The sequence below is a fragment of the Lampetra planeri genome, chromosome 15 (assembly GCF_965212315.1).
Source record: "Lampetra planeri chromosome 15, kcLamPlan1.2.h2, whole genome shotgun sequence".
NCBI classification, from domain to species: domain Eukaryota; kingdom Metazoa; phylum Chordata; class Hyperoartia; order Petromyzontiformes; family Petromyzontidae; genus Lampetra; species Lampetra planeri.
Window position 1 is genome coordinate 1,490,763 of NC_136121.1, and position 24,837 is coordinate 1,515,599.

At 42.8% G+C, this 24,837-nt stretch overlaps 2 protein-coding genes across 5 annotated transcripts in view; one reads left to right on the forward strand and one right to left on the reverse strand.

Annotated features, from left to right (window-relative positions):
- Window positions 1-931: 931 nt before the first annotated feature.
- Window positions 932-12,182, reverse strand: SRD5A3 (steroid 5 alpha-reductase 3). Of its 2 annotated transcripts, none has more exons than XM_078600819.1 (6): window positions 11,817-12,182; window positions 5,779-5,989; window positions 5,374-5,525; window positions 4,638-4,829; window positions 4,058-4,189; window positions 932-2,737 (listed from the first exon to the last, which is right to left on the reverse strand). In XM_078600819.1, the coding sequence occupies exons 2-6, from the start codon at window positions 5,967-5,969 to the stop codon at window positions 2,478-2,480; spliced, it is 927 nt and encodes a 308-aa protein (XP_078456945.1). In that variant the 5' UTR covers window positions 5,970-5,989; window positions 11,817-12,182; the 3' UTR covers window positions 932-2,477. The 2 variants fall into 2 exon arrangements, with proteins under 2 accessions (XP_078456945.1, XP_078456944.1); XM_078600818.1 differs by lacking the exon at window positions 11,817-12,182 and adding an exon at window positions 6,529-6,585.
- A 162-nt stretch (window positions 12,183-12,344) lies between these two features.
- The window catches only part of LOC144722599 (ELMO domain-containing protein 1-like), a 48,562-nt gene continuing 36,069 nt past the window's right edge, over window positions 12,345-24,837 (forward strand). The window contains exons 1-6 of one of the 3 annotated variants that reach the window (XM_078600822.1): window positions 12,345-12,426; window positions 15,264-15,445; window positions 17,312-17,340; window positions 18,429-18,526; window positions 20,400-20,529; window positions 21,024-21,157. In XM_078600822.1, coding sequence (XP_078456948.1) covers window positions 15,301-15,445; window positions 17,312-17,340; window positions 18,429-18,526; window positions 20,400-20,529; window positions 21,024-21,157 — 536 coding nt within the window. In that variant the 5' untranslated portion in view covers window positions 12,345-12,426; window positions 15,264-15,300. Of the gene's footprint in view, window positions 12,796-15,263; window positions 15,446-17,311; window positions 17,341-18,428; window positions 18,527-20,399; window positions 20,530-21,023; window positions 21,158-24,837 lie in introns of all 3 variants that reach the window. The other 2 variants (XM_078600820.1, XM_078600821.1) reach the window with 2 other exon arrangements.

Consider the following 24,837-nt stretch of genomic DNA (forward strand, 5'->3'; position numbering starts at 1 on the left):
CGGCTGCAAGAGGTCTCTCCCTGCTCGTCGCCGGATGGTGTTGGCTGAACCCCTGTCCCGGGCAGACGAGTGGGAGAGCCAAGGGGATAGCCGAAGTAGGGTTCTGAGTATTCAGTGAGGACCGGCTGAGAGAGGGTTTCTCTCTCCTCGTCGCCGAGCGGTGTTGGATGAACCCCTGCTCCGGCCAGACGAATGAGAGAGCCCCAAAAGGATAGCCGAGAGTAGGAGATAGTTTTCGGGGTCCGGGGTAAGGAACAAGATAGAGAGCACCTACCTCTGGTATGAGCTTAAGAGTGTTGAGAGTAACAGTGTTAATGAAAGGCAACAGCCCTTATAGTATTCCTCATCTACGCGTGGTTTTACTGCACAACACATGCATGCATCAAATATTTATTGAGAATAGATCGATTTCTATTGTTGCGAATGTCTGTGTAGTGACGTAAATGGAGTCACAATGGTGTTTAGCACCAGAAGACTGGAACTGTACGTCTCGAGTCTCTCTGGCACCAGAATAATTGATTCTTAAATGAAATCACGACCCCAAATTGTGACCAGGGGCAGTGCATGAATTGTGACATGCCTGTCGCAGTATTTAGACCCATGACAATAAAACACATTTTAACTCAAATATTAACAAATCTGCAGTCTGAATGTGGTTGTCGAGAGTCAGGGTTGGCCAAGACAATTATGCATGTCATAGCAACAGTAACAATGGCTGCAGAAAACACACAGCACATTGTGTCCAGTACGTGACATGTTGAATCAGTTGTGGAAATCCATTATCAATGGACGCATATGTTTACAATTAACTCCTCTCGTCTGGTTGGTTGGCACTAATGACTGAGTATTTCGACTCACAATCAGAAGGTTGCAAGTTCATATGAAGGTTTCATTCGATGTTTTAAATGAACAAATGCGTGGTACTAGATCATTATAATTAAAACATTGGTAATGTTTTATTTTAATAATTTAGCACATCACAAGACTGGGAAATGCTTATTTATAAGTATATTTGGAGAGAAAAAATCTCATGTTGAAAATGTCATTAGAACGCGACGTACACCATGGTTTTCACGAGGAATTAACAGATTCTGGGTTTGATGCAGTAATATCTTACAGGTAGTTGTACCGTGGATTTTCACTGACAGGGTAGAGTTACGCAATGTGTGCAATTATGTACAGCACGACAACCTGCCCATCGCTTCATGGGACTTCTAAAATGTGGACATTTAATGAGGCAGCAAATAGAAAACATATTGAGGAACTGCACGACAGACAATTGCACAATTTGATCCCCGCATGAATGGCTGCTTTGTGAAAAAATAAGTCATGTTTTTGAAAACCATAGTTTATATTGCAAGCCATTCAAGATCAAATACAATTTCTTATTAACTCAAGTTTGTTTAACCAGGTGAGAATTATTAAGAGACAAGGGAATTTATTATATTTGCAAATGATCTGGGTCGTGAATAATGTAGATAAAATACATTTTCAGTAGCTCTGTCAACTGAAAACTGATATCAGCCTTTTTTTTCACCAATTATGCACTGATTGTCATTGATGTATGGTATAACTCCTGAAGCGTTTCCCCTAAATCAGCCTTGGGAATGACCCAGGTACTAAACGTTCTACATTACCTCAATGGCGATTGGTCTGTATGGGGTGTCGGGGTGGTGCCCCACCTAAAAATTGCACTTAAAATATTTTTAAAAATAAAAGAAAATATAAAAATGACACTGGAAACAAAGTGTTCAAAGGTTAAGCGTTTTTTTTCAAATCAATTCCACTGAATCTATATGGAAGAGACAATATTAATCTGAGGGGCGGTATCTCTCCCAGATTTGCAGTCATGGGAACATAAGAATAGCTGGGATTACGGAGTCGAAGCCACCATTCCGAGAATATTGTATGACCGCAATTTTCACCGACCCAAATATCTTACTTGCCCTTTTATCATGGAAACCGAAGGCAGTGACGTGGGACAAGAGGTGCTGGCCCAGGAGATTTCTGGAAGCGTGGCGGACACAAGAACTACGAAACATGCATTTTGGTGTCTTAGCACCCAAGTGGTGCTTAACAGCTTACTTGGAAATATTATGAATGCTCCTCTAAATAAATACAAATTTTGATACAAATTATTTTCCAATAGCATATAACTCAAATGTAGTGCAAAACACTAGAGTAGTTTCACACAGTTAATTTTTTCACTATTGTTTATTATCATTTGTTCGTACATATTGTTTGCATTGTAATGTTTGTGCATTTTGCATTGAGTCTGCAAATATTCTTTCACCAAGTGATTCTCTTATTTATAGATCTCAAACACATCCTTTGTTCTGGCACCAGAGATTTACTGCATGGGAGGCATGGTAGATAAAAAGAAAGGATCGACTACCATAGAAAGTTGTACCATGGGGAATCGCAAGGCCTGGGAGTTGAGAAACACTGGTTTAGAAGATCTGTGTGCCAGTTGATTATTACAGGAGGTAGGGCAGGATGGCCCGGCGATGCTGCGGGTAGTCTGGGAAACGGCTGAGGTACGACTCGTGCATGAGGCGTCCCTCCAAGGACTGGCTGACGATGAGGTAGAAGAGGACCACCCACCACGTGCGGTGGACGCCGCCCAGCACCACCGCGATCGCCACGTAGACCAGGATCTCGGACAGGTAGTGGGGGCACGAGACAAGCTCGAACCAGTCTCCATGTGGAACCACGTACCTCGTGTGAACCACGCGCCCTGGTAAAACGGCCATCGCACGTTCATGTGTGGACTTGTATAGCATCAGCACAACGTACAATCGTTGGGATTTTTAGGATGTCTAAAGGCAATTGCATGTCATGTTGTACAGCAGACGAGAGGATTGAGACAACTGAATATGGAGGACAAATAAAGGAGGCATATATAATACAGATGGGTTAGTGAGAATCTGAAATTAACCATTATGATTTTGAGGGGGGAAACATATGCAGCAGGGTACCACAAATGAAGACATCGTCACAGGCAATGCCTTTTGATGCCACCATAGTCACAGGTCAGGAGAGTTGTACTGTATATAACATCGTGGCTGACAAATGCATTGTCATTGAATGTGCATTATCTGGCACAAATACATGCCTTATGATGTTCAAACACCAAATAGACAAATACTACGAAGGCATTAAGTCTGCATAAACCACACATTACTTGGCATTGTATTTATCATTCAATATCTTGATAATGGCAAAAGGGTCCCATAGATATTCATTGTGTCGCAAGATCCACTGCTATATACTGTGCTGCCTTGAGCAATGTGGCCTTCCATTGAGCCAATACAATGTATTTTACAGTATTCCCTCATTAATTGCAAGGGATACGTTCCAGAGATGCTTGTGAATTGTACATTTCGCGGAGAATGACATTCGCCTAAAAAAACTATTTTTTTTATGAATTACCTTAAATAAATACATCAATTATTAAATACATTACAATTATCTCATCACTTTATCTGTCATCAATGTATATTATCACTTTCTCTTATTTCATCACTTTCTTTCTCTCTCTCAATGCAGTCGTTTAGAGTTCCAGATGTGATTTGCGGGTAGCCAAAATCATGAATAGCAAGTTCGTGAATAACGAGGGAACACTGTACAAAATTTCCTTGCCAATAACCAAATATCATCCTAAGTGCGCCCAATCTCGTCAGATCTCAAAAGCTATCAGGGTTGGTCTGGTTGACACCTGAATGGAAGACTCTTGGGAAATACCAGGCATTGCAGGTTTGGGCTGCAAGGTGGCCAGATCACAGTAAATCAACGGAATTTTGAATCTTTGTGAAGCTTTGACACATATACGTCGATTTTCCTACAGGCACTCTGAATCATTAACGGAATTGAAAAAATATTCCAAAAGCATCATCCACATGAAAAATGAGTTTTCAACAGTCTTTCCTGACAATCAACAATGGGCATTACTGTAATTTTCGAAGGGAATGCTTGCAGTTGCACTCCAGGAAGTTATACTTACAATTAGCACGGCTGGCTAGGTACCGTGCGAAAGAAGTTCAACATACATACGTACCAGCTTTGTCCTTTCGCAGATTGGCCAAGATGATGTGGCTCCGATGGTGGTGGAGCGTGGCCCAGGCAAACATGACAGAGCCAGCCACGTGGTACCATCTCCACTGGGCCAGCAACTGCCACACACTCAACTCTTGACAACACATTGTTGGCACATTAGTATTGTAGTACAGCATTGATTGGTCTTCATTTCAGGGTTGGTACAAGATAGTAACATCTTGTCTTTAGTCGTCTGCCTATTGGCAGATCTTTGGGAAAAAAGTAGGAACACATGTAAATTAACACGGTATGATCCAGTCATTGTCTCCATGCTCAAATGAGGAATAGACCAGACTTGAGAGATGCTGCAGGAAAGGTGAAGTCTAGTGTAAAAGTTAAACGAATAAACTAATTGTTAAAAAGTCTATATCATTTAACAAATAGCTCATTAACAAAGTGAGTTCAAGAGCATGTAATTTTCAACAAGTATATAAAAATGAAAACAGTATAGACATTTTATTCGTGCTGCAAATAACTTAGTGTAGGCATCCTGAGTGTTAAACATGTTGCAGAATTTCCTCTTCACCAAAATAGTTTCCGACCTTTTCCTCCCATGCTTGGGCCTTCACACAACAACGTGAAGGCGATCATCACGTAGTAGAGCATACCGTATCCATATTGGACTGCATGCATTATTGCGTTGGAATACACGCTGAGACACAGGCACTCGGCCAGTCGCCTCGCTACTTGCAGTACCATAAGGGCTTGGGCAAGCACAACCGACAGCCCCATGCCTGCAACAAAAAGACACAGAGGCCGTCGGACTTAAAACCACTGCGGGATGTAGAAGATACGAAATAACACAATGAGTGGCAAGTCTCAACTGAACTATTTTTTTTTATTTTACCAGGTAAACCCCACTGAGCTATGTAGTTGTTTTTCAGAAGCGAACTGGGCACAAATGATAGCTCAACAAAGTGGGTTATCATGTGGACATTTACAGCAGCCAAATATTCTAAATGCACGCCAATTCTAAATGTGGAGGGAACAACTGGAGGATCCGGAGAAAAGTCCACGCGACCACGGGGAGAGAGAACATGCAAACTCCAAATATACAGGCATCAGAGTCAGGATGGAACTTACGACATTCTGCATATCAGGCGAGGTAGTTAACATCTCGCCACGGCAGTGCCTGTCAGTTACATATCACAACTATGATAGTGTGCTCACATTTATTTTGTTTCAGCATCTTAAACTAGGTTCTCTCCCCGAGAAAAAAAACAAACAAAAGGCTGCCATTACTAGGTAGATGTGATTTTGTTTTGTAGGTGTGCTCACCATGGGGAAAATTGTTTGTGGGGCTGCCAAAGGCAACCAGGAGAGACTCGAGCCAGCCAGGAAACGGGGAGCCCAGCAGCAGCGCACGGAGAGTCAGCGAGAAGAGTGTCACGTGCGAGACGACAGCCACCACGTAGAAATGCATGAACCACCTGGTAGTGCATTACGGCCAATGCAAGCAGCATTAGTGTCATCACTGGTAACAATGCTGCCCTGGCTGAAATTGGCCTGAAAGTACAATGTTTGCAAATCACCTATTACATCTCATTTGAACTATTAGTGAGCTATTGGTTGAACAAGAGGTGTTTTAATTGGGGAAACAAATGAATTAACAAATTAATGAGTGGATGAGGAAGTGCAAGGAATGGACGGACGGACAGATGATGTTCGGTGCTGCGCACGCACCGCTTTGGCACATCCAGGGCGCGCATCCACGTGGCGCGCTGCCCGCCCTTATTCTTGCCGTAGCGGATCAAATCCTCGAGCAGCGCGGGCGGATCCCTCACGCACACGTGCACGGCGAAGGCAATGACAAAGCCCATGCCAATGACGGCCCAAATGATCTCCAACAGGCTCGGGGCAGCGAGTAGAGCCATTGTCACAAGGCTGGCAGAAGCTGTGAACCCAAACATGCACGAGCAACGCAAAAGTGTAAACATGTGTGGAGCTGGGACGATGAGTTGATTAAGTTGGTAATTGACTAACATTGAAATCGACTACTTTTGTTGTTGTTTATTCTTTAGACTCCTTTGCAAATGGTGGGTGCCCCCATATTGTGCTTGCCCGAAGGCAAGAAAACCCCTACAAGCCATTCCCAGCGTAACACAGATGATCAGAACCAGAATTTCTATTTATCATGGAGAAATCTGATGAGCAATGAAGCTCTTTTTCTCAGATGTCCAGTCAGGGCACCTGAGAACGTTAAACAATACAAAAAAAGATAAGCGTAGAAAGTAAGCAAATAATACAAAATAAATATACATACAGTATATTAGTTAAAATTGCACAAGTATAACAATTCCCAAGCTTGGGCAAGGCAGTCAAAACAACAACAAAAACAGAGCCAGACCACACCAAGACAAGATAGTCCCTCAATAAAATTGCACAATAAAATGTATCATAATGCTGATGACATTACCAAGCCCTGCCCATCACCTGTCATGAAGCAGCACGTGCGAGTGGCGAAACCATTTTTCTCCCAACTATGTTCATGTTTTCTGAGTAGTCATTAAATAAAACCGATAATTAGTTACTTAATCAGATATCCCATATCTAGACATGTCAGTCAAAGCGAATATAGTAGTTGTTTACTAAAGCATCTTCAATAGTGATGAATTTGAATGAATACGGACGATTCCAGATGTGTCATGGATGAATAAACACAGTAGGTGAACTGGATGTTCAAACAGGTCCAGAGTTTTGCTTGTGCTGCAAACATTCACTGATAAAATTAGGTACTCCCTGTGCTGCTGACGGGATGTATAAAATAAAGTTATTTATATAAAGGGATATATACGTGAAGGAGGGATATTGTCTGCTTATTTAGACGAGGAGGCGGTGCCCTGGGTGAGCAATTAAAGGGCTAAACCACACCGCATAACCTATGTGAGACTTGCGATATGGTTGCAAACCACATTAAATCTCGGACAGAGGGCACTCTAACTCTTTGGTTCTTTCAGTAAAGTCACGTAGGTATAAAATAAAATAAATCACGTTTCGGGCACAACACAAGCGTCCGTCATCAGGTGGGGACAATCACAGAAAGAAACAATTGCTGAAGTAGGCAAAATAGCTGCTTGTAACAAGGGATTATATAGATGAGGGAGGGGGGAGGAGCCAAGGATGACAGACACTTGCGTTGCGCCCGAAACGTCGTGATTTTATTTATTTTATATTTTATACCTACGTGACTTTACCGAAAAAACCAAAGAGTATGGATCCTTGCAGTCACAAAAAACTTCAAATCTAGAAAGAGGGCACTCTTGCATACAAACACAACTTCATGCCTGTAAAAATGCACCATGGAAATTTACAAAAAAAAGCTTCCACTGGGACCACAGAGCGCGTATCGTATAAGACGCCTGTTTGGAGCACAGTAGAGGGGGGGGGGCTATGCCCCAGAACATTGGTCAATAGCTGACATTTACCAGGGGAAATGTGTATCTGTGGAAGCTCATTGGTTTTATTACATTAATGTGCGGCCCTATTTTAAACGCTTGGAATTCGGGGCTGTCCCCAACTGCCTTGGGAAGTCTCTAGATCCGCCAACAACCTAGCACCATAAATCAGTGTTCCCAATTACCACTAAATACAGCACGTAATCAACGTATAAAATAGATGGTTGGGTTAGACTAAGTTGCCATTTCTGGAAAATGCCTGAATTGGCTGTGTCGGGTGGAGGGGTTTAGGACACAAAGTTTACTAATGCGATCAATTGGACTCAAAAGTCACGTCAATACACTTTTGCTTCAAACTCCGCATCTTTATTTAGACCGCAGGAGGAATCCGATGAGCTATGCAGCTCTTTTCATAGATGTCGTCCAGTATGGGTGAGTCAACGAATTACAACAGCAAAAATACAATAAAACACGATAGTAGTGCAAATTGAGGAAAAGGTAAGTCACAAAATATGTATATATCTGTATGTACTGTATATGTCTAATTTATCAAGCTTGGGAAAGGCATCAAAAACGACAAAAGTCTCAGACCACACCACGACAACACCACACAGCAGTAGTCCCTCAATACAATTGTAGTGACATCGGGGATGTCACTGTATGGTGCTGGCCCGAGAGGGCCGGGCATGCGAAATACCGTCATCGCGTACACCCCGTAGGCGGGTATAGTACCAATCTTAATTTTAGAACCAGCCCTAGCGGGGTTTTGTGAGCGCTGGGATAGTGTGGGCACCACGCATAGCGTGCAGTGCGGGCTCTCACAAGGGGAAGGGGGAGAGTGTCAGCCCAGGGGCAGGGTTGTCCTGGGCCATGGCACTCTGGTTGACCCCGTAGACACGTGATCCGGAGTGTCCACAGAGAGGCCCCTAGGTGGGGCGGCTAGGGGGCGATCACGTGTCCGGGGAGAGCTCTCAAGAGGGGATCGAGAGGGAGCTGGAACGCTCGAGAAGGCGGGCGGGGCCAAGGGCGGGGCCAAGGGCAGAGCGGCCCCGACCCAGGGGGATACAGGGACCGGGGTCGCTGCATTTGATTATCTGGAACCTCTACGTCCTACAAGCTGGAAACTCTACGCCTACAAGCTGGAAGCTCTACAGGCATCAACACGTGGCCGGGACCCGAGTGAGGGTCAGACCCTTCGTAGCTGTAACTCCTACATATAGAGCCCGAGGCGTAGCTAGGATATTTTGTGCCCGGGGACGAACTATAAAATTGGCGCCCCCCCCCCCGCCCCCCCGTTTAATCACATTTTCCTACTACATCGAATAAGGAATAACAATTTAAATTTGAATGAAACATTGTATTTAAAGAAGCAAATTTATAGAAATTATATTACATGGCTCACTCAGTCACTGTCGTAGACTGGTTGACATAGTCTACAAAAGATACATTTTTCTTGATTTCACTGTCGCAAACTGGTCAATCACGTAATCAAAATCTGTTTTTTTCCAATGTTTCTCTTTCAACGCTAAGAAGAGCAAGATCGCTGAGACGATCTTGTCCCATTGAAGCATGCAAATGCGACAAAATAAGTTTCAATTTGCTGAACGACCGCTCACAGCTTGCAATTGAAACTGCTATTGTTAATAACATTTGCAGTGAAATTCGCAAATTCGGAAATATGTCGTCTCCATAAAACACAATAAAACTATGAAGATCCAAAGGAGTTTCTGGTAGAACTTCATTCCGGTTACTGAGCAGCATTTTGCAATCTCCAATTTCTGTGAAAAGTTCGTGGCCATTGATGTCGGTGTCATAGAAATTTCCAAAATCTGTGCAATTTCGACGAATTGCATCGACATCTGTGTTGGATAGAAGAGTTTTGACGTCCAGCAGAAATCCAAATTTTGTGTTCAGGTCTTTTAGTCGTAAAAACCGTGTTGACATCTCCTGTTGAAGTCGATAAAATACGCTCTTCATAATGCGCACAATTTATTCTTCTGCTGAAAGTCCTGCATCTCTTGCCAGTTCTCCTGGCATCTTCCGACGTCGCCTAATTCTTCTGTCCACATCGATCCCCCAGGCTGTGCATCTTGTTTTGGCGTTTACTACAGCAACTTGGCTCAAATCATCACGAAGCTTGACAAATTCATGCTCCAAAGATTTAAGATCAGTTGCTTCCTTGAAATTCATAGTAGGATCCTGTAAGCACTTCTGAACACGATCAATTTGTCCAAGAATGACATTCCAGAAATGTAATAAAACTATGAAGTAAAAATTTAATACGCATGCCTGTAACGGTTCTGCATCACTTCTGGTTTCAGGCGTCATAGTTACGTCCTCTGATACTGGTAGGAACGAAGTGGACCAGCCTACAACAGATTATATCGTCCGTCCGTTTGTCCGCCTGTCCGTCCGTCCGTCCGTGTAGCAACATCGCCCCCTACTCCAAACACTTGGCATGACCCTACAAAAACCTTTAGACTCAGTGACGCTTTCCTGGCTAAACAAGTGTAACATTCCCTTATAATTCCCTCAGATAGCTTTTAATTAAACCATTTAAATTAATGAGGCTTTCCTGGCTAAGCAAGTGTAACATTCCCTTATAATTCCCTGAGATAGCTTTTAATTAAAACTTAAAATTAAAGTTTACTCACAGCCGCCTAAAGCGTATAGCTATGCCTAAAGCTTAGAACTAGGCCTCAAACTCTCCCTTCGTATCGTACCCCCGCGTGTGTGAAAGGGAGTTAATGTTTAACAATGTTACATTCCCTGATGTTTTTAAATAGAAACATTTACATTTAAAGCGTTGACATAAATAATTAAAACATTTAAATTAAAAATTAACTCACAGTGGCCTAAAGCCTACAGCTAGGCCTAAAGCCTAGAACTCGGCCTCAAACTCTCCCTTCGTATCGTCCGATTACGTGTAGCAACATCGCCCCCTACTGCAAACACTTGGCAGGACCCTAGAAAAACCTTTATACTCAAGTGGGGCTTTCCTGGCAAAACAAGTGTAATAATACATTATGTTTATATTCTTTGGTTATTCGTTCCTACCAGCCCACCCCGCAGGGTCCTGTTAATTTGTCTAGCAGCCCTACTAGTTCATCCAGTCCTTCATAGATAGCTTTAACAGCTTCTGATCGTGCACTCCAGCGTCTTTCAGGCCGTCGTAGTTTCCGCCACCAAAAAACAGGCCAGTGACTAAGGCTGAAAGACTGTGCCTGTCTGTTGTTTGGGACGTTCTTCCATGTAAGTTCTTAATAGGCGCGCGTACCAAAATGTAATTACATGACGTGTAGGCTGTGTGTGGCGGGATATATAAACTTTTAGGTTGAGGTATAGATTTGTGCAGTAGTTTCAGGCTGCCGCGCCCGCCGCAATAAGTTATAATGTAACATTGTAAGCCTCATTTTGGCGCCCCTTTACCTTGGCGCCCGGGGACACATGTACCTCCCTGCCCCCCCCCCCAGCTACGCCTCTGTATAGAGCAGTTAGCTGGGTGGCCACCACCCTAGGCTTGTATCCGGTGAAAGGGCAGTTACCCCTTTGTGTTACGTGTTGATGTTACAAATAAATGTGTTGCCTCTAAAGAACGTCTGCGACTCAGTTGGACTCACTACACAATGGCACTTGAACACTGAACTTTCGATACAGTTAAGGGGCCTTTTTTGGCAAAAATCTTGTCACCCAAAGCGACATCACAATTAATACATACCCGTAAACATAATACATACGGGTAAACATTATACTACATACCCGTAAAAATTATACTAAACATTACATACCCATATTCTTGGTTCTTTCGGTAAAGTCACGTAGAAGGGAAATAATAAAAATATAAAACAATAAAAAAAATTATCACGACGTTTCGACTGCAACACAAGCAATCATCATCAGGTGTGAAATCAACAGCAATCATCATCAGGTGTTGATTTCACACCTGATGATGATTGCTTGTGTTGCAGTCGAAACGTCGTGAGAATGTTTTATTGTTTTCTTATTGTATTATTTCCCTTCTACGTGAATTTACCTAAAGAACCAAGAATATGAATCCCTGCAGTCACGGAAGCTTTAAATCAAACATTATAATACATGTACATACTTGATTTGAAGCTTTCGTGACTGCAAGAATTACTCTTTGGTTTTTTCGATAAAGTCAAGTAGAAAGAAAGTAAAATAAATAGAATACGACGTTTCGATTGCAACACAATCTTTGTAAGAACGTAATCAACCAGGTAGGGTGTTGACTGTTGTGTTAGCCGACTCTCTGTGTTGTATGGCATTACATTTCTAAGTTTACTATGTTTTTTCATTCATTCTTACCTGATGACGGTTGCTTGTGTTGCAATCGAAACGTCGTATTCTAGTGTTTAATTTATTTCTTTTCTACGTGACTTTACCGAAAGAACCAAAGAGTAATTCTAATACCCGTAAACATAACAAAAAGACAATTATATAGAGAAAACAATTGCAGTACTTTACAGATGTTTATGAAAGCAAGTTGTGGCTGTGAGTTAGTTGTAAACCACGGTATCGTTCGCGAAAGTCTACGCGTTAAATGGAATTACTTGTTGTGTAATGAATTGGAAATAGGTAATTGTGAGCACAACGCTGTCGCCCGCTCGCAGGTAAAAACCTCTGCTCTGACAAGACCACCCCGCCACCCTGCAGATCGATTCCCTGCAGTATAAATCGTCATATTTAGATTCTCTCACACCACTCCGCAACGCCCTGGGGCGTAGTGGGTTGGAATCGATAAGGAATCGCCTTTATTTAAATGATACAACACGCCAGCATCCGCGTCGGATCGGCTACAAAGTGTAATCGAATTTATCGACGACGGTTTGTTTCGATTTTCGATTCCATAACCGGAAGCTCGTGTTGCCGTGGCAACGCGGGGGTGGGGGGGAGGTCACGTGGTGCTGCTGGCTCTGTGAGTCAGGTAACCGCGGGCTCCTCATTCACTCCTCATTCATATTCTTAGGTTTTTTCATCGCTCCTCATTCATTCGTTCTTCGTTCATTCATCACTCATAGTGTGCGATGAACCGTGCGCCAAACGTCGCATCAGCTGCTCTTGGCCTCCAGCGTCTCGAGTGATGTGTTTGATCCACGGGGGGCGGAGGGCGGCGACGCCATTCCTCTGAGTGATCGCAGTTCCCGCTTCGAAACGTTGACCGCCGACTGAAAGTGCGCAAATTTGCTCGAGTTTGCGCAGCAACTCGTCATCATCATCGCTTATGCGCTATCCACTGCTGGGCGAAGTCCTCGCCAAGCCGCCACAGCCACATCTCAAGCGAGCGGTCCGTACACGGGGGGCACTCTCGGCCAAATGGCGTGATGATGAGTAATGAGTTGCTGCGTGACTGCCCTGGACCTCATTCAAACCCAACAAGCCATGAAATAAAACATCGGGAAAGCGGCGGCGGCTTGGGGAGGCCTCCTTAATCCAGCAGATGATGCAGCATGGCTCATGACAACGACGAAGCCGGCTGATTAGCGCTCGCGTTGACGCTACCACTGCTGTTGTGGATGCTGTTGTGTTAAAGTGCAGGCATCGTCCGTGCCACGTTGCGGGAATGAACGTCTGACAAGAAGACACTTGACGAGCGGCGCGGACATCCGAGCTCTCTGTGTGTGTTGTGGCCTCGGTAACCTTCGTGTTGTGTTGGGTCCCGAGTGGGGTTTGCGGGGAGCCGTGGGTCTTGATTGGGGGGGGGCGCAATACCAAAACGGCTGAGAACCTCCGTACAGCATTGCGGTGATGAATGCGTTAACTCGTGCGAAAACACGTCTAGGTGGGTTCAAAGTCGAAGCCTGTGCCCCAGTCTTGCATGGAAACCGAGGCGAAGCCTCAAGATGCAGAGGAGCGGGTCATGAGGGCAGCTTTGAAGATTATTCGGATAAACCACTGCGAGTGGCTTCGTTCATTCTGCCAGTATGACTCGTCTCGATGACATCTATCACTCAGTACTGTGCAAATGACCCAGCCCAGTGCGTGTTGTGTGTGTCTAGGTGATTCACCGCTCCAATTTCGCTTTCCAAGCTCAGCCTCGGACATTAACACTTAATCTCTAGGAGTCCTAAGTGGACCTTAGTCTGGCACGACGAACCTTCGGGCATTAACATTGACGGCTTAATCATCCTATGCGTGCCTTAGTGTGGATTTATGAGTCTCCAGCAGGAGCACAGCACCTTAATAATCCGAAGCAGCTGCAGTCAAAACCTTTGAACAAGAAAGAAAAGTCGTCACAGGAAACATCGCGAGTAGGAACGAGAGCCAATGTTCGAGAATAACGATTGTGTGGCAGGCGAAGAAGGGAACAGGTCTCGGATGGTTACCACGACGTTCTCGCAATGACGCAGTTCTTATATTCGGGAACGCTTTTCGCACAACGCGGCACGCGCCAGTTATAACGTGGAATGTGCCCGTTATAACGCGGAATGCACCTCGATATAACGTGGAACGCGGCCATTATGACGTGGAACTCGCCCATTATGACGTGAACGCGCCCGTTGTAGCGCGGTTTCTGAGCGGTCGACGATGAACTATTTGAGTTGAGCGGCTGAGAGGTATGGGAATTCTGAGTATATGCACGGGATGATACAGTACACGGTGGCGAACTGTCATCTCTGTTCTTTATCTGACCATGGGATGACTGCAGGCTGATTTTGAAGTGCAAATGTGATTCAAATTAGCTTTACTATTTATGTATGTCTTGTAATGTATACAGGCAGTCCCCGGGTTACGGAAGGGTTAGGTTCCCGAGAACGATCCATCACCCAAATTTTGATGTATTTTGAAACCTAAACAATTTCCCCCCAAAATCAAGAATAAATCCCATAGCCGTAAATAGTTGTGCCTCCCCTACCCGATTACTCGTTCGTTTTCTCTCAGTGCTGTATCGTGCTGTCGTCCGTTTTCCATCGCTACCTTGTATCGTATCGCTGTACGTATGCTCTGCACTTCCTATGATTCTTTTATTTCATTGAATATCTACCCTAACACCATAATGAAACTAATGGAACATATACTGTATCCAATTGTTTATGAAACCACGAAACATGTTAATATTAATTGCTAACAGAAAGTCACTTCTGAATGCTCATTTACCGTGCATTAGGCTAGGCCTAGACTTCTCCGATCGCTATTGGCGGAGACCATAAGGAATCGAAGTGTAATTGTGTTAAAGTACATACAGTAATAGCTCATGAAATCTACTAAAAATGAAGAAAACTAGCAACAGAAACATGGGGAAAAAAGAGTTCTAAGCATAGAAAACAAACAATTATGCTATACAACAAAATAATTACGTAACACTACTAAAAATTCCATTCACCTAAATCCTCGTGAAGCTCGGGCTTAGTGAAGGCAACGTTTAGGTGGAGCGAGGCGTAAGGCGGGGCTTACGCTTCGCACGACGGTATTCATCCTCAACCTCACCGCGCTGCACTATTTACGCTTACGTAACTAATGCAAACATTTATGTATCTTGAATTTTTTTACATGATTTATAGGAGCATTTCCGTAAAGTCGGATTTCCATAAGTCGGGACTTACGCAACCCGGGGACTTACTGTCCATAGTAATTCCTCGTTTAACGGCACTTTTTAGGAATGCATCTACCACGTTAAACGAGGAATTACTGTACAGTTTTCACAATTGCGTTCAAAATATGTGCGCTATTTTGTCTTGCGACGCAGTTGCATTTAGTTGATTTAAAAATAGAGATTGTATCTGTGCATGCTATTAATATTCACTTAATTTGCAGGGTTGCAGACTCGCATTTTTACTTGTCGCCAGGCAAGATGCTGTGGCGATTGTGGCTGTTCCTCTATGGAGGATTCCTGCGTGGGTGGATTAAGTGGGTTTTCCGCCAGCTCAGCGGCCGCTGTGAGCTGCAGAGGATCTGCTACCGGCACAAGACTGGGGCGACACGAGCCCTTGCAATCGGTACAAACAGCCAATGTGAAATGCTCTTGCTTGAGTGGGGCCTCAGTGCCTGAAGAGTTATTATTATCATAATCTTAATTTGCATCATAAGCCACGCTAGATCCGAAGTTATTCGTAAAGTTGTTGACTTTAGAATAAGTTGTGAGTAAACATCTCCTTAGAAAATTGCGTTGGCAAAATAAAGGTTTAAATATAAATGGAGAACATTAGATTTGAAGCTTTCGTGACTGCAGGAATTACTCTTTGGTTCTTTCAGTAAGTCACTTAGAAAATAAAATGAAATTATAATAGAATACGACGTTTCGGTTGCAACACAAGCAACCACCCTCTCTCTATTTAAGGCCTCAGCACAGAGTCGTTGTCCTTATGTTTGTCTTGGTGTGTGTCCGATGTTGTTGCCGTGTCTGTTTTATCTTGGTGTGTGTCTCGCTCGGTGTGTCTTTGTGTGTGTCTCTCTGCATGTTGTCTGCCTATGTTTCCGTGTCTGTATTTCCTTGGTGTGCGTCACACCCGGTGTGTCTTTGTGTGTGTCTCTCTCTGCATGTGTGTCTGCCTGTGTTGTTTCCGTGTCTGTGTTTTATCATTCATTCTTACCTGATGATGGTTGCTTGTGTTGCAACCGAAACTTCGTATTCTATTACTATTTTATTTTATACATGACTTTACTGAAAGATCCAAAGAGGAGAACATATTCTTTGGTTCTTTCGGTAAAGTCACATAGGAAAAAAAATGTTTTAAATAAAAAACAACAAGTCACGACGTTTCGATCGCAACACAAGCGGGCGTCATTAGGCAGAGAGAATGATGACGACCGCTTGTGTTGCGATCGTGTCGCCCCATCAGGCGGAGAGAATGATGACAACTGCTTGTGTTGTGATCGAAATGTCATGAGTTTTTGGTTTTTATATTTATATTTTATTGTTTTCTATCTAAGTGACTTTACCGAAAGAACCAAAGAATATGAATTCCTGCAGTCACGAAAGTTTTAAGTCAAAATAAATTAAGAAATTATTTCCCAACTGAGAGTGCAAATACCATTATTAAAACAGAGTTCAGTAAGTTGGTCAACAGTGACCACACTAAAGACCATCGTGGAATGGGATTTCACCTTATTTAACATAACAGCTATGGAGGGGCATATTTTGGCTGGTATATTAGAATTAGTTTATGGTGTCATGTTATGGGATTATCTCTCCTGAAGATGTCACTTTTGCAATAAGAGAAAGTATGCTCTCAGCATATCTCATCTTGGTAACATAGTTGTACGTATAGTACGTTCTAGAAAATGTAATGGAATCTTAAATGATACTGCCTGAAGTCTAGTTTTACAGGCATTGTGAAGTTTCGTGTTATTATTTTTGATTTGGAAAGTAAGTATAGAATTATGCAGTGATTGATCTCTGGTGAAGTGCACTCATGGGGCCCCTTGTGTTTTTAAATTATTCACAATACAGAACATGCATTGCTTTTATTGCTTGCATGGTACTAGCAATTTAGCAATCAATGCAGCACTTGGTCCAAGCTTTTGTAACATCTGCTTTGTAATAAAACTACATTTGATTCTTGCATAATAGAGGCATTGTTTTTTTTAACTAAAGTAGTGCATTTTATTTGATGCTTTAGTTTGGCAGCTTTCATTTGCAAAGATGTCTTGATAGTGTCATAAATATGCATTTCATTTTATATTTTGCTGGCTTGGCTCATAATTAAAATGAGGTGTCACTGAGTGCAGCTTTATATTCATCAAACATAAAGCAGGTCCCTTTATATTCTGCAATACCTCTCCTCTATTAATATGACTGTGCATAACATACATTGGCACCACATTAAGTGTGGTTTTTGACCATTGTTTTCTGTCTCTTGCAGAATATTCGTTGACTGCTTCTAAGAATGTGGTAAGCTGTTACAATCATTTAGAAAATATGACATTGCGAGATAACTGTTCCCTTCATTTTCACTGCATAACTCTGCATGCGGTCATCTTCATGAAGCATTGTATTAAGATTGCCACCACAACTATTTCTACAATAGAAATTCAGCAGTAATATTTACACTCACACCTACAACCACTGCCATAACTAGGCATGCCCATCCGTCATCACATTCACTTTACATATTTAGGTAACTTAACCTTCACAACCAGCCACCATTGTCTTCCCACTGTTGATGTTGACTACTGTATACTGCAACAGTTTTACATTTTAGGCTCAGGCAACCGAAATTAGACCCAAGGCAGGTGCTCCTATTTCTAAGTCAATATTTGTGTAGTTATTTAATAGTTTAATGTAATTCATTTAAAAGGTTGTTCAAATTTCTATGTTGTCAGAAAATATTAAATGGCTAATACTTTCTGCATGTTTATAAATCCAGATCAAAATGTATGTATGTTTAACTTTTTTGACACCGTACATAGCCAACCGTACTAATCGGAGGTGCGGGGGAAGGACAGCACACCAATATACCTCAAGAAGAACATTTTGATTTATTACATAGTTCCAGCTTTGATATATGGAACAGAAACATTGAAACTTACAAAGAAGTGGCTTATCATTTGGAAATTTATAGCAGCGAAGTACTCTAAAACGCATGTTGATTCTAAATGTGGAGGGAAAAACTGGAGGACCTGGAGAAAAATCCACATGACCATGGGGGGAGAGAGAGAAAATGCAAACTCCAAATATACAGCAGCATGGGGTCACGGTCGGGATCGCACTTACGACCTCCTGCATACCAAGCGAGGAAGTTAACATTTTGCCACCGCGGTGGGATGATTACCAATGAACAAGACTGGTGACAGAATGACAACTAAAAGAGTGAATACACGCGAGAGGACAACTACTGTGGAGATGGATTTATGAGATAGGTGTGCTGCAGTGAGCTGGGTTGTAGAATCGCAGACGTATGATGGATAATGATGGCATGGGAAGGCCTTGATTCAGCAGTGGAGAATGGTTTTAGTAACGCTTGTGCTTATGTTCCAAAGGTGCTTTGCTCGGCCGTGAAGGTCAGTGAACCTGAAGTGGAGAAAACAGCAGAGGAGATAATGCACGTGAAAAAAATCAACCCATCTACGAATCCCACGTGCGTTTCATTTAAAGTGATTATCCTTTACATTTATATTAGCTCATAATCCTTCGGTATATTTGTGCATTTTACGGCAAAGTGTCTCACACTATAATCTTAAGGCTTAATAGGTACTAATTCCAGGAATCCCACGCGATACAAAAAGGATGTGTTACCTCGCTCAATTACTGAAAGAGAACTCTAATTTCCCATTGAGATAATGTTAAAGTCGAGGGGTTGAACCAAATACATGTATAAGCAGAACTCCATTCTCTGTCTCCACACACAAGCCCACCAGCATTCCAGACCAACATTAATTAGCATTTTTCCAATCACAATTTATCCCATCAGGATTGTTAGACAAATTCCGCTGGATTACCAGACTCCATTTCCAAGAGCGCTGCCTATAAAATATGGCACTTTATTTAATCCAAGATGCAAAAAATTGGTCCAGAGTTTACTTGGACAAATGCAGCTTGATAATGTTGGTCTCGAAGGCAGGTGGGCTGATTTACTGAAGGTAATTTTAATTTGTGTGAAAACTAAGTAGAGACCTTGTGCTTTTACTTGCTTTTACCTATTATTCTCCATAGCAACGTATAATGTATTTGTGCACAGTATTCATTAGAACAGTTGTATATTTTACAACAAATCTAAGCCCTCCACCAACCCATGCCTCCAAGGCACTGAATTATAGGCATCCTTCATGCATGGTTATTGCCAAGTGTGACATCACTAACTGGGTTAGATAAGGTATGAGACGCTGCTTATCTGTATTGCCCGCTTGCCTAGATGTATCCGCTCCAAGGGGGCTTACCTTATCCAGGCATATTACTAAATGCTAAAACATAGAAATTTCGATTTAAAGCTTTCGTGACTGCAGGGATTCATCTTCTTGGTTCTTTCGGTAAAGTCACGTAGAAGGTTGGATGTCTTTGTATTGACAGGCTAGATGTCCTACTAACTCAGTCACCGATGCAGTGACATACTTGGCAAGTCACCGATGCAGTGGCAGCGACGTGCTAATCTCGCACAATACAATAGCCACTTCCACAGCCTCAGGGAGACCATCTCTAGCCCAGCCCTCTTACCCTGAGGCTGCACCCATCTCAGGCCTATATAAGACCTTGTTTCAGTAGCTTTCTTTCTCTCGCCTGAAAATGATTGCTTGTGTTGCGATCGAAACGTCATGTTCTATTATTTTTCTATCTGCGTGATTTTACTGAAAGACCCAAAGAGTAGGTATTACCCTTGCCTGCGCTGTGAAGCGCACGTGGCTTAATGCCTACAATTATTCGAGGTGTAACACGTGTAGAAATTATGATGCTTAAACTCTGTTTACCTATTTACTTACAACAATGTTCAAAGGGAAATGTACAGCCCTGCAATGTCTTGCTCACGCCACTGCTGGCAAACGGGCCTCCAGAAGAGAGCTCTACAGCGCCTCTAGGGGGTATTTTCCTACTTTACCACACTGACCAGACATCTCGGAAGAGAGGGGAGTACCCACACTTAATTCAACCACACGTGACCTGCTGATGAACTAAATGTGGTACAGAGGGTCCCCGATATATGTTGGGGACCCCCTGTATACTCATTTACTCTATACTGTTTGGTGGGTGGAGGTAGGAGGGATTTGTGCGAAATCCTACACAGGATCTACCCAGGATCTCAGCAGTGCCATCACTGCTTGGCCACCTCCGATTTAGGCAAATACAAAAATTGCATTTGTGGAACGCTCATTACAAACATGGTGTATTTAAAATGCATGCACACAGAACATTCATTGGTCTGCTTTCATATAGGTTTAATGTGCTTATAAATAGGGGGGGAAACCCATCACCTGCTGCCATCATGTGTATTATTCTATTGGTATGAAACTGTGCTACAGGTTTGCACCAGTACTGCAGGCCTGTCTGCTGCAAATCTCAGGGTATCACGCACTCACAAAGGAGGTGGAAGAGATACGGAAGGAGCGATATGACTCGGAAAATAAAACGCATGAAGAGGCCCTATTAAAGGTAATTTACAAACAGTTTATGATTCTATTTCTCACGTCTCCATTGTGAATTGGTGTATTTCAATGGACTCTTTCACAGTTCTGTGTAGAGTCAACCACATGAATCGTTCTAGATTTTCTATGGTATCAGCTTCCTTGGTTTAGTTTTTTTATTTCATTGGTATGGAATTTTAATACTTTATTTATACCCCACATCCAATATAGTTGCTGAAGTTAAAATGTTGATGTCCTTGATTCTATCTCAAAATCACAATAATGCTGGTTTAGTGCTCTGAAATACATATTGTCCACTGTGGCTCATAGCCATCTTTATGGAATACAATTGATAAATCTTACGGAGCCTTGGATAATAGCCTAAAGCTTACGATGAAAACCGAGCGAAACAGGAATCTCATCACCAACTTTTTTTTTTTTATCATTTGTGGGTGGCACGAGTTAAGTGGTTGAGCAGCAATGGCTTAATTTGTTGTCCCTCTTTCTGCTGTGCCAATGCAGCTCTGGGCCCTCCTTATGCCGGAGGTGACACTAAAGGCACGCATCACGAAGCAGTGGGGGGACATTGGCTTCCAGGGGGACGACCCAAGCACCGACTTCCGAGGCATGGGCATGCTGGGCCTCCTTAATCTCCTGTGAGCTTGTCACAATCATCGCAGTCTGAAATTGGTTCACGCTTTGTCAGCTAAAAATATTTTTGTAAAACGTTGCTCTTGTTGCGTGGGCGTGTGGGCATTTGAAACATTCCTGGGAACCTTGACCAATTTGATTTGATCGTCGTTGCGACATGCGGCTGAATACTCATACACCTTGTTTTTAAAAACAATTAATTAAAAGTGTTGCTCAAAATAGCAGTCCTCCTTGGCTCAGCTTGGCCACTTTTCACTCAATATTAATTTAATTGAGTACACCTATATATGTGACTGTAAGCTGCCATTAAGTGTTAAACAATCAATGTAAGTGAACAGGTCTCTCAAGCAAGCAGTACCTTTCTGTTTGTGGGGTCTAACGTTTCATCTTGACCTTGTGAAAGTGAAAAAAATATTCTTGCAGTTGTGTGCGCTGTACAATTTTATCACAGTGGCTGCCAAACCACTGTTATTACGTTACCAATTTCTAGGAACCGCGTTTTTTTTGGAACATTGCTTTCCAGATAACACGAGGGACAAAGCCACTTGTTACAATTGACTTGGCACTTGTGTATTCCACTTTTACAAAAATGTCCCAGCAGATGGCAGTAGCTTATAAAGAATTGTGTACATGTGAATCGGCATACTGCTTTTTCTTGAGTCCTGTTGTCCATAATAGAGGTTTTTGGGTTAGATTGCGTCAATATAAATGCATCATTAAACACGCCACTACCCAACAGCCAATTAGTAAGGTTTGTCATGTAAACAGAACATGCCAATTCGTTACTAGTTTAGCACAGTGGTGTGTTGGAGAGTAAACCCACAATATTTACCATTTGAGTATGACGTTTCGCCAGTATTACAAACAGCCTTATCAGGCGACAGCCAGAATTCTGGAGAAATCCTCCTGTTTCGATCTTAAATAGCTAGCTCTTGTCAATAGCAATAATTATTGGAATGCATATTCCTTTCGTAGTGTCAAAAAGACAAGGCTTAAGATTATTTGCAGTTGGAACAATTAAACATAAATAAAATATGAGAAATAGGCAGACTTAAGTATAATTTGTGCAAGTACAGGATTTTTATGCGGGTTCGGTTTGTGCCATTTTGCATATATACGGCCAACCTATTTCTTCCCAAAATTCGCGATATGTGGTTTGAATTCGCTCAAATGTGGTTGTGATGTCAGACATGGGACGACATTGTGTGTACTGCATGTGCTACTCGACAGGCAGATTTTTTTCGTACGGTTTCGCTTTGTGCGCCCTTTTGGAATGCATCTTCCGCGTAAAGCGAGGGAAACCTGTGCCCCCATAAAAACAGTAAATAGCCATAGTCAGAGGGGAGCTCTGAATGATATCGGGTGTAAGCTATTGACAAAAGCTAGATTTAAACGAAAGCAAGGAGCCATGAGCATGGATGGCAAAATAGCCTTTCCTGTCTGGAGAAGCAGGAGAGGGAATTATATATCTGGAGAATGGGAGGGAGTTTCGATTTAAAGCTTTTGTGACTGCAGGGATTCATCTTCTTGGTTCTTTCGGTAAAGTCACGTAGAAGGGAAGTAATAAAATAATAAAAATAAAACATGATAAAATATTTCTCACGACGTTTCGGCTACAACGCAAGCAGCCGTCTTCAGGTGAAGAATGAAACACTGCCAAGCTTGGAGCGTATATATAAGCTGGGTTGGAGGTGGAAGAAGAGCGCCTTGACAAAATAATTTGTATATCAAGAGGAATTTAGAATATTTATGGGAAATGCGTAGGAGGTGGGCGGGGGGGGTTTCAAATTCATATTATGCCCATGCATTATGCAGGATTAGCAGCATCAAAGGGAGGAGGTAGGGGGTAGCATTAACAAAGGGAGGGAATGTTAATAGTATGTAGAAGCAACGAAACATGTCAATGGGAGAGCGGTGTAAGGAGACCCGCAGCGGAGCAAATAATGCATTCCCTGTGGAGAATACAAGTCAATGCCAGTGAGTGGACTGCGGTCTGAAAGTCACCGTAAACGTGAACAACAATCAGTTTAGATCCGAAATGGTTTATTACGTCCTTCCAATGATTGCTGAGCCAGAATCCATCTTCTCGGTTGAAATTGTCTCTGTGTTTGTATATGTGGATCGCTTCATGAACGAATCTCATGGTAGCCAGATGGCTTGCAGATAACCTCTGTCTTGGAGAAGTCAATGTCATGTGAGCCCACTGAATTGTAACAGTGATCTGCCACGGCTGAGGTGTTGTCCTACCGTGTTTCAGGTCTGCTTTATGTTCACGGATGCGGTCCGAGACATGTCGTTTGGTTTCTCCAATGTAGCTGTTACCACAGAGGCAACTTAGTTTGTAGACGCCAGGGTACTGTATGTCTGGAACCACGTCTTTTACAGACGGGACCAGATCACGGATTTTATGTACCGTGTTGAATCGGACCTGGATCTTGTGTTTAATCAGGATTTTGGAGATCTTTTTTGTGACCCCAGCAATGTAGGGTAAGGTGATGGTTTTGAAAGGCTCCTCAACAGGATCCTTCTTGATGGTTGGAGTGATGGCTTTGCGGATTGTGTAGTCTGAGTAACCATTAGCCTTAAGAGCTTGGCGTACGTGTTTGAGTTCGCTGGCAATGTGTTCCTGGTCGGAGATGCATTGGGCTCTATGGTATAGAATCTTGATGAGGGAGTTCTTCTGGGATGGATGGTGGTGGGAATCCGGTTTTAGCTAAACATCCGTATGGGTGGCTTTCCTGTAGACAGAATGGTTCATTGAACCATCAGGTCTCCTTTTAATTAGGACATCCAAAAAGGGTAGCTTGCCATCTTTTTCGACTTCCATAGTGAATCTGATGGCTGGGTGTATGGAATTGATGTGGTCGAGGAATTGGTCTAGAGCAGGCCGGCCATGTGGCCAGATGACAAAAGTGTTATCTACGTACCTCTTCCATAAGGTCGGGCGTAGAGTGGCAGTCTGGATGGCGTCAGTCTCAAATTTCTCCATGAAAACGTTGGCTACAACTGGAGATAGGGGGAGCCCATTGGGGTGCCCTCAGTTTGTTTGTAGAAAGTTCCATTCCAGGTGAAGTATGTATTGGTTAAGCAGTGTCTCACCAGGGGGGGGTACCCCAGTATTCAGTCCTTGATGAACCAAGTTTTCAATGATTGCGATGGTGTCAGGTACAGGATTTTTGGTGAATAAAGAAACCACATCAAAACTGACAAGCAGGTCGTCTGGGGACAGGGACATTCCCTTGATTGTCGATACCAGGTCAGTGGAGTTTAGTACCGCAGAGGTGGTTTTTCCAGTGAAAGGCCGCAGGATTTCAGACAAAAAACGAGCCAGTTTGTATGTGGGGGAGTTGATAGTTGATACCAAAAGAACCAAGAAAATGGGAGGGAGATTAGTAAGATAATAGATAAGATAGCCGGCCATTCACTTTTTGATAGAATAAACACATAATCTTGTTGATTCCCTCCATTGTTGACCACGAAGACATTGGTACCTCTTCAACAAAAATTATATTGGAAAGGAAAATTAACTCAGATGTTATTTGAACCCATGAAGGTCGGATTTTGTCGTGAGAAAATTCAACAATTGGAAACCCATTTCTCTTCAGCCCCTTTTACAGCTGCTGTACAGCCAGCTCGTGTAAGAGTCCCCCTTTGGATCTGCTGCTATTCATACATCGGTCATTGT